Below are 9,985 nucleotides of genomic sequence, written 5' to 3' on the forward strand. Positions count from 1 at the left end.
GGCGCCTGGACATCCTTTTGTGAAAGTTTAACAGCTGAAAAGTCGGTCATATTGTTGTATCTGTTGCCCGTGTAATGGCTGGTTGCTACGTGCGCTCTCACACTGTTTGCCCAACCTTAGCGGCAAGGGGCGTTGCTCATGAGATGGTGACGTCACGTGCGCGGTACGACATTTAGATATTAAAATCATACACCAAATAATATTCTAATGACATATTAAAATTATAGCCTAATGATATAAAAAAAAGTCGAGTCTTTTTCTCAATTTCCGAGTCAGAATGATCTGAATGTAGGAGTCCGAGTCCAAGTTCGAGTCATCAGTGCTCAAGTCCAAGTCAAGTCACGAGTCTCTAAATTTAGCTAATGACTCGGACTCGAGTTCGAATCTCGGACTCGAGTACTACAACACTCCCGTGGAGGCTCTGACATAAAGGAACAAAGTAAATATTGAATTATTAAATGCAAAAATACATACTGTATAAAGTGATAGAAACATCTACCATGGACAGTATTTATGCATTTAATTTGTCTGCTATTTTTTGCCAGCCCTCTCTCCTGGCTTTAGCAGACTTTGAGGTGTTCCCTGTCGTTTTAATTAATGACTCAGAATTCGGCATAACCTTCCATTAAAAGCTCGTGTTCTGCTTGAGAGAAAAACTGTGGGCGTTCTTTGGCCATGCCGAACAGCCAATAGCAGCGCTGCTGATCATTGTTTCTACTATTGATACATTTCCCCTTTTAAACCAACGAATTAATGCACAGTTATCTCAGATAACTCAATCCAGCCATACTAATCGTAAACAACAGGTGTGTTCGAAGAATCCAATTAGCCGGATCACGATTAGCCGGATGAAATCATCTTGGATGTGTCATTTGATCTTGGATGTTTTAAGCAACGTACGAAGAACGGACCCCAGTTAAGTGAAGAAGATTTATTTACAAAAAGATTCAGTAAAGGAGTCGAATCCACGGAGGACCTGCATCCAAGGAATCATCATAACAGCTTCCTATACATAATTAAAATTATTATGTAGATAATAATTCTAATACAACAAATTGGAGTGGTGGTGTAGTGGTTAGAGATCAAGGCACTTGCATCCTGGACAGGCTGCAAGCTTTTGGGTTCAAATGCCAGACTGCCACTCTGGGTCTAGCTAGTTAATCAACAACAACAAAAACATAAGATGACAAAGTAGCTCCATAAACAGAGCTGATCTCTAAGCAGTAAAGAAATGACAACAATGAGTCTCAGCAACAATGATAATAATAATTGTAATCTTTAACCACATGGACCTCTGATCACTTCAGACTATTTCAGGTTAACAAACTCAGCAGAGGATCCAAACAAAGAAGGTCTGAGCCTGACTCCAGCATATAGAGGCTGAGTGAATGTGGTCTGGACTCTGTGGAGGAGAGTCATGGTGTCAGAGACGCTGTAAAAAGACAGAATACCTGCTCTTTGATCCAGGTACACTCCTATTCTGGAGGAAACTGGACCTGATAGTGAAGTTTTAATGTCCTTGTGACAAAACGTATAGCCATTTGTTTCACAGCTTATAGACCAAGATTTGTCAGTGCATCCAAATAAACATTCATCTGATTGTCCTGCTCTGCTGATGTTCTTATATGAAACTGCTACATTAATTCTTCCTCCACTTCTCTTCTCCACCTCCCAGTAACAACGTTCAGTCAGACTCTCTCTACTCAGAACCTGAGGCCAGTAAGTGAATCTGTCTGGATGATCAGGATAAGACTGTTGTTGTTTAATTACTGTCACTTTTCTGTTCCCTACAGATAATAACAGATAATTGTTTGCTGTGTTTGGATCCAGAGTGATTTCTTGGGAACATTTTAAAAACTCAGCTCTGGTCTTTGGTTCTGGTTTAGACAGTGAAACATCTACTTTGGTGACGGTCAGTAAGATGTTTGTCCATCTGTCTGTCAAGAGGCCCTGCAGTTTCTCTTTGAGTGTTGTTGCTGTCACATCCTCAAAGTATCTCAGAGGACGAATATTGATGCTGGGTGAGTGTGTAGACTCACTGAGTGCTGACAGTGAGAGATAGTTGAGGAGAAACTGGTTGTGATCCTCTATGTCTGAGAGCTGCTTCAGCTCAGCGTCTTTCCTCTTCAGCTCAGTGATCTCCTGCTCCAGCTTCTCCTGAAGCTCTTTGACTCGACTCACTTCAGTTTCCTGCTGGGATCTGATCTGCTGCTTCACATCAGAGCTTCTTTTCTGGATCAGACGCATCATCTCATTAGAGATCTTCTCATTGTCCTCCACTGCTTTATTAGCAGATACATTGATGGCCTCCACCTCCTGTTGAAGCAGCTTCACATCTTTCTCTTGGTCCTGGATTCTCTGCTGGATTTGTTGTCGAGTCACCTGGAGCTCCTTCTGCTTCTCAGCCCTTCCTTCTGCAGCTGGGACTGTTTCATGGCCTTTATGTTCATCCATAGTGCAGAGATAACAGATACACTGCTGATCAGTACGACAGAAGATCTTCATCACCTCATCATGACGAGAGCAGATGTTCTCCTGGAGGCTCTTGCATGGATCCACCAGCTTGTGCTTCTTCAATGGTGGAGCATCATAGTGAGGCTGGAGGTGATCCCTGCAGTAGGAAGCAGGGCAGAACAAACAGGACTTGACAGCTTTCCTCTTCCTTCCCTTGCAGACATCACAGGCCACATCTTCAGGTCCAGCAAAGAAGTGATCAGATAGAGCTGCTTGCAAATTCTCTTGGTCCAGCTTAACTCCTTTCTCTGCCATTTCACCTCCCAGTAACAGGGACGTCTGAGTTCAGTTTACTGAAAACAGAAACTGGTGTTAACTCTTAGGTACACAGCACGTCAATGCAGTCAGCGTCAGTGGCTACACCCATGGACAAATTTAAATGGGGAGGGAACAAGGAAATATATTTAACTGCATGTTTCTTTACGAGTTCAGACAGGTAGAACGTCGAAGTACCGGGAACTAGAAAGGAACAGAAACCATCAGTTGGATCTGATTTATTTTTCTGGTGCTTCTTCATTTCTGACATACTCAAAACCCAAAAAAATTGTATATGGAAAAAAAACAGCATTGTACATTGACACCCCACAGGTAGGGTGTAAGATAGGAGGGCATAATTTATGAAGACTCAAAGTGTGGATCTCCTACTTGAACATGCTGTCCGTTTAAAACAAAAAACCTGCATATACCCCACATAAATAAAGATTTGTTAAACTGTTAGACGAATTTTTTTTTTGAAAAATGCGGAATATCAGCATATTGTAGCAGGACAGAACCTAAGGGACGGGTGAGGATCCAAATTTGCCTTCAGAGCTGAGTTAAAAGTTGTGACACTCTCACAGTTGCCCTGACACAAATTGGTGAAACTGTAAGGCTTTCCTATCGGGGTCAAGGCAAACCAGAATTGACTTCCGGTCAACATTTGAACATTTCTCTGAGTAAGCAGAATAGTGTGATAAGTTATTTTGTGCATGTTTAGAGCTAGACAAAACAGTTCAGATTTAGCCATGTTTAATGTACTGCACAGCACCTAACAATAGGCACAAATCTTTCCATTTAAATGGTTTTATTTGTATATTGTCATGATGCAGCCTTTTCTGCTGCAACATGCACATTTTTTTGTAACTTTTCACCCTCCATACATCCAGTCTCCTCTCCACCTCAGTAATTATCCACACCTGTCAGTCATCAATCAGCCAGCATTCAGCACACCTGTCAGCCTCACTATATAAGCTCCCAGTATTCAGTCCTTCATTGTCGGTCTGTCTGCTTATTCCTGTTCACCTCTGCCAACTTCTGTTTCTGCCGCTCACCTCGTCCAGTCTCGTCCAGCCCGAAGTCTCTTCATCTCCACCTGCCTGCTGTGGTTCTGGTTCAGTTCTTACTCCGGTACTGCAAGTATTCACCAAGTCGTGCTGCTTTATACTGCTGGTCAAGTCTGGTTCCAAGTCTCCACTCAGCCGTGTTTCTGGTTCTGCTGCCTCCGTGCTCTGGTTCTGTCCTGCTTGCCAGTTCCTGCCTTCACCATCCTCCTGCTTCAGCCCTGTACAGACTGTTGGGTTATTTCATCCTCCACTATTCACCACCTTCCATAAACTCTTCAAACTAGCTCTGCTTGTGTGTGGTTGTGTTTGGGTTCATATAAAGCATGACATATATAGAGAGATGTATGTACTGAGGATCACAGGCAAAACAAAAAGACTCATGAAGGAGTGAGAGAGATGACGGCACTGCGTGATGCTGATCACGCAGTGCCGTCATCATGGGTTCCCAGTAGTATGGGAACGCATGCTACTGCATGAGTGCACCATTTTATTCTTGTGATGTCTGATGATCCACTTCAGCCCCACTATATCCGGCATCGCACCCAACCATTACAAATGTCTATAGCGGATCATTGGGAGGAGATCCAATTTCTTGTTGTTTTGGCTGTATCCTCCCCCCTGATTCTGGGCTACCCTTGGTTCTGCAGGCCCGAATCTCATGTTTCCTGGTCTTCTTGGTAGGTACTCAATTGGGGTCCCAACTGTTCCCATCACTGTCTTGTTCTCAGTAATAGGGAATGTCACACTAAACCTCAGGCTTCAGTGGCCATTGACTTGGAGAAAATTTCTCAGGTTTACCGGGATCTAAGAAGCAGGACTCTACCCTTCCCCCCACTCTGCCCCCACGCTATTAAGCGCCTCTCTGGAACTGTCACGCCCTGGGGTTGTCTCTTTGTTCGGTCCTCTGAGAAGTATATAGGGTAGTTCACTGCTATTGTTTTCATCCGGGATTTTCGCGCATTCGCGCCGGACTGGTAGGCAAAAGACAAACACAATGGCGGACGCAAACAGAGAAACTGCCGAGTTATCCACGTATTTTTCTTCTTTAGATAACGTATCACAAGATCGTTTTAAGAGTAAGTTGATGGTGGATGGTATCAAATTGCCAGATCCACACAGCAAAAGCCTGAAGGGACGGAGCGAGTCTGTAAAATGCTGGCCAAGAGTTCCAAGGCTCCAGCAATGCCCGCGACGCCATGAGGGATTAAGCGGGTCAGAAAATGGATGGATGGATGGATGTTGAGACACGTTTGTGCAACAGCACAAAGCGGCGTCAAACACAGACCGCGTCTCAGCAGAGAGGAAGACCCGCCCGGTAGGTTAAAAAAAACATTGTTCACTACGGATTATTTTGGTGTTGTTGTCTTGTTAAAATGGGTGGAGGTGTCGGCGACATTGCAGCGTAAACACAGACGTACTAGCGCCCGTGAACGGGGGCATAATGGAGCCGCTGTCTGGAGCAGCAGCCGCTTCTCCGGCCCGTGTAGCGATCGCCACCTCCCCTCCGCCGCTATTTAAGTAGAACAATGACTAGAGCAGAATTAAGTTGTTTTTACCGGAGATGAAGTGTAGACTGCAAATTCTGTCGTAGTATGATGGCTCCCCCAGTCCATTGGGATTATCTGCCTGCGCTCTTTTCTTTGAAAATATCCATTTCTTTCTTCGTCCCTCCTCCTTCAGTAAACGACAGAAACGTACATCCAACGATTTGGAATGCCTCTGTGTGCAACCGGGAGCACACAGGCATTGTTTAGAGTCCAAAAATAAACTAACTAAAAGTACGCTCTAAATCACCTGTTTTGTCATGTAGTAGACGAGAACAGTACTGTTTTTTGCCTACCCGCCGGACCCGGATGTAGCACTGACGTCACGCGTGAACTACCCTATAAGGCCAAGGAAGAATACAGAGAGGCTTTTCAGCAGGTTTTTATCCGACCCTCCACCTCCCTAAATGTTGCAGGGTTTTTCTTTGACACAAAGAAGGATGGGGAGGGGGGCTCTGTCCCTAAATTGACGATAGGGGCTGAACAAGATAACCATAAAGAATTGAATCCTGCTCTCTCTGCTTTCTACCGCACTCGACTCACTCTCTCAGGTCAACTTTTATAGACGCTTTATTCACAGCTTCAGCTCTGTGGCTTCTTCTTTGACTTCTCTCACCAAACCAGCAAACCAACCCAAGCCATCTTCGCTGGCCTTTGGATGACTGTATCCTATCTGCAGAACCAGCTCCTCCAGAAACCCCAGCCAATCACACCTATAATCCTTTCCAGTGTCGTAAGGAGGCCTTGGTCTGGGCCCTCTCCTCCCTTGGGCCATCCTGGTCCAGAAAGGACACTTTATCTCCTCAACAATGCCTTTTGGTGGCCCTCCATGAATCAAAACATTTGTTTCAGCCTGTGATGTTTCTGCCCAAGCCAAGTCCTCCTCCCAACCTTCTGTAGGGGACCTTCAGCCTCTTCCTGTTCCTAGACGACCGTGGTCCCACATCAAACTCAACTTCATCATTGGTCTTCGATCAATGGATGGTCTTGACAACATCTTGACGTTTGTGGACTGGTTCTTCAAGGCAGTGCATCTGGTTGCGCCACCGGGCCTTCCTTCTGCCAAACGGACAGCAGAACTTCTTCAAGAGCATGTAGTCTGGTCACATGGGTTCCCCAATGATATTGTCTCCGACAGGGGTCCTCAGTTCACTGACAGATTCTGGAAGGCCTTCTGCCAGCTGATTGGAGCCTCTTCCAGCCCATTCTTCTCTTTGAAAAAATTTGATCAATGGTGTTGAGAGTCCAGCTAACCAGATCCATAATCTACAATTTGAACATATATGTAAAAAGAAGCTCCTAAAAAGATTGATAGAAGCAGAAGTAAGAGCAGGGCAGATACGGGGTAGAGAGAGGGAGATGCGAGATGTAGCTTTGTCTGTGTCCCTCGGCCTTGGCTTGAAGGAAATAAACTTAACATTTAGAGGGGGGTGACCCATTAATACTCAAATAACAAAGAAGAAAATAAATCAGTTGTATCAAACTATTTACAAACAACAAAGACAAATAAGAGGAGTTCAAATAATTTAATAATCATAATACTAAATATTATTTTGTTTCTTGAAGTGTTTTAATTTTAATTTTCCTGTAAAACACTACGCTTATTTTCTGTTAACCTGTTTGTTCAGTACTATAAATTAGGGAGTTAGAGGGTGTCAGTAATGACGAAGAATCAGAAAGGTGAGTCAGATATAACCAACGGTTTCTGTTGTTGTGGTTTAAGGTACTTTGACTGTATACCTGTCTGGACTGGTAAAGAAATTTGAAGCACAGTACATGTCCTGGTTCCCACCCCATTTAGATCCGGTGATGGGTGTAACCACTTTGGCGGCAGTGACATGTTGTGAATATCAGAGTTTAAGGCAGTTCCTGCTGTGAGTCAATACAACTCACATCTCTGTTAGTGAGAATGGCTCAGGGAGGAGTACTGCTGGACCAAGAGAAATTCTCCTGCTCCATTTGTTTGGACCTACTGAAGGATCCGGTGACTATTCCCTGTGGACACAGCTACTGTATGAACTGTATTACAGACCACTGGGATGGAGAGGATCAGAAGAGAATCTACAAATGCCCTCAGTGTAGAAAGGAATTTTTACCGAGGCCTGTCCTGGAGAAAAACGTCATGTTAGCTGCTTTAGTGGAGGATCTGAAGAAGACTGGACTCCAAGCTGCTCCAGCTGACCTTTGCTATGCTGGATCTGAAGATGTGGCCTGTGATGTCTGCACTGGAAGGAAGGTGAAAGCTGTTAAATCCTGTTTAATCTGTTTGGCCTCTTTTTGTGAAAACCACCTGCAACCTCACTATGAATCCTTTACTTTCAAAAAACATAAAATTGTGAAAGCTTCTGCTAAACTCCAGCAGAACATCTGCACTCATCATGATGAGGTGATGAAGATCTTCTGTCATACTGATCAGCAGTGTATCTGTTATCTCTGCACTATGGATGAACATAAAGGCCATGAAACAGTCCCAGCTGCAGCAGAAAGGACTGAGAAGCAGAAGGAGCTCCAGGTGAGTCGACAACAAATCCAGCAGAGAATCCAGGACCAAGAGAAAGATGTGAAGCTGCTTCAACAGGAGGTGGAGGCCATCAATGTCTCTGCTAATAAAGCAGTGGAGGACAGTGAGAAGATCTTCACTGAGATGATCTGTCTCATTCAGAAAAGAAGGTCTGATGTGAAGCAGCAGATCAGATCCCAGCAGGAAACTGAAGTGAGTCGAGTCAAAGAGCTTCAGGAGAAGCTGGAGCAGGAGATCACTGAGCTGAAGAGGAAAGACGCTGAGCTGGAGCAGCTCTCAGACACAGAGGATCACAGCCAGTTTCTCCTCAACTACCCTTCACCGTCAGCACTCAGTGAGTCTACATACTCATCCAGCATCAATATTCGTCCTCTGAGATACTTTGAGGATGTGACAGCAGCTGTGTCAGAGCTCAGAGAGAAACTAGAGGACATCCTGAGAGATGCAGGAACAAACATCTCACTGAAAGTCACCGATGTGGATGTTTTACTGCCACAACCAGAACCTGAGACCAGAGCTGAAATCCTAAAATATTCGCAAGAAATCACCCTGGATCCAAACACAGCACACAAATATTTGTTAATATCTGAGGGGGGCAGAAAAGTAACATTAATGAAAGAAGAAAAGGCCTGTCCTGATCATCCAGACAGATTCACTGACTGGCTTCAGGTCCTGAGTAGGGAGAGTCTGTCTGGACGTTGTTACTGGGAGGTGGAGTGGAGAGGAGGAGGAAGAGTTGATCTAGCGGTTTCATACAAGAACATCAGCAGAGCAGGAGGGTCAGATGCGTGTTTATTTGGAGCTAATGACAAATCTTGGTCATTATTCTGTTACAGAGACCGTTTTACATTGTATCAAAATGACATTCAAACTCCAGTATCAGGTCCAGTTTCCTCCAGAATAGGAGTGTACCTGGATCACAGAGCAGGTATTCTGTCTTTCTACAGCGTCTCTGAAACCATGACTCTCCTCCACAGAGTCCAGACCACATTCACTCAGCCTCTATATGCTGGAGTTGGACTTTATAATGGAGACTCTGCTGAGTTTGTTAAACTGAAATAGCCAGAATTTATCTGAGGTTGAGTCGGTTAAAATGTGCATTTTAGTTTCTTTAGTTTACTTTGTAATCTTTTGTGTTGTTTTGTTGATGTTGGGGTTTGATGTTGGGGTTTGTTTGGGTAATGACCCCAACTGTTTCTGTTCAGCCAAGGATGGTATCGCTGCTCAGGAGGGTTTTTATTCACCTTAACTAATTATATTTACATGTATTGCTTTGTCAGACCAAATGTTGATCAAATCCGTGATGAGCTGATGGAAACTGTAAGAATCATGATCATCAATCAGGACATCAGTAATTATTTTATTGGACAAAGATTAGATTATGGATGAAGCTGATTGTAGAAATGAATGAAAAAGAGCAGAAAAGTGTTTTTGTTCTGTTTTGATCAAATAGTTAGACACAAATTTTACCTTTAAATTTGTATAGTTTACAACATTTGTTGGTAAAATCCTCTGAGTTCCAATCTCTTTCTAAGTTTTTCTCAAAAGCACCTTTTAACTGTGAAGAGCTATTACAAAATGTTTAAAGTTATTTAATGTTTAATAAATAACTCTTGGTCTGTTAGGTATTGTCTGGTGAAAATTAGCCCAATTGCTGATATTAGGACAGAACTCTGCACACATATAGAATAAGGAGTGACAACTTTTATTCAAGTTCAAGAATTTATTAACAGCAATAAAATTAACATGCAGAGAACATCACTATAGAATGCTGTTTATCTGAAAGAACACTATATTTCAATCAACAAATCCTTTCTGCTAGGCTAGTGAAACTTAACTAAAGCTACTACGCAAAATAAAGATAAAAATAAGCTAAGGAACGATGTACACAAAAAAGAAACAAAAAGACTAAATAAACTGGTTGTTCAGTAACTTAGGACGCTTGGTTTAATAATGCTTTTATTCTTCCGGGACGCTAGGGGTCGGTGTAGCGATCGGTCGCTAAATGGGTTTATCTTAAAGTTATACAAAACACCTTTAAATACACATTAATGTTCCAGATTAATGAGGTAATAATGCTCATA

At 43.3% G+C, this 9,985-nt stretch overlaps 2 protein-coding genes across 2 annotated transcripts; one reads left to right on the forward strand and one right to left on the reverse strand.

Moving 5' to 3' along the window:
• Positions 1-1,308: 1,308 nt before the first annotated feature.
• On the reverse strand, positions 1,309-6,155 carry LOC105924037 (tripartite motif-containing protein 16). Its single transcript, XM_036146830.1, has 2 exons — positions 6,014-6,155; positions 1,309-2,045 (listed from the first exon to the last, which is right to left on the reverse strand). The coding sequence occupies exons 1-2, from the start codon at positions 6,153-6,155 to the stop codon at positions 1,309-1,311; spliced, it is 879 nt and encodes a 292-aa protein (XP_036002723.1).
• A 1,123-nt stretch (positions 6,156-7,278) lies between these two features.
• LOC118565775 (tripartite motif-containing protein 16-like) lies at positions 7,279-9,175 on the forward strand. Its single transcript, XM_036146755.1, has one exon. It carries the CDS (start codon positions 7,290-7,292, stop codon positions 8,961-8,963), a length of 1,674 nt encoding a protein of 557 aa, XP_036002648.1. The 5' UTR covers positions 7,279-7,289; the 3' UTR covers positions 8,964-9,175.
• Positions 9,176-9,985: the final 810 nt, after the last annotated feature.

This window comes from Fundulus heteroclitus, chromosome 14 (genome assembly GCF_011125445.2).
Source record: "Fundulus heteroclitus isolate FHET01 chromosome 14, MU-UCD_Fhet_4.1, whole genome shotgun sequence".
NCBI lineage: Eukaryota > Metazoa > Chordata > Actinopteri > Cyprinodontiformes > Fundulidae > Fundulus > Fundulus heteroclitus.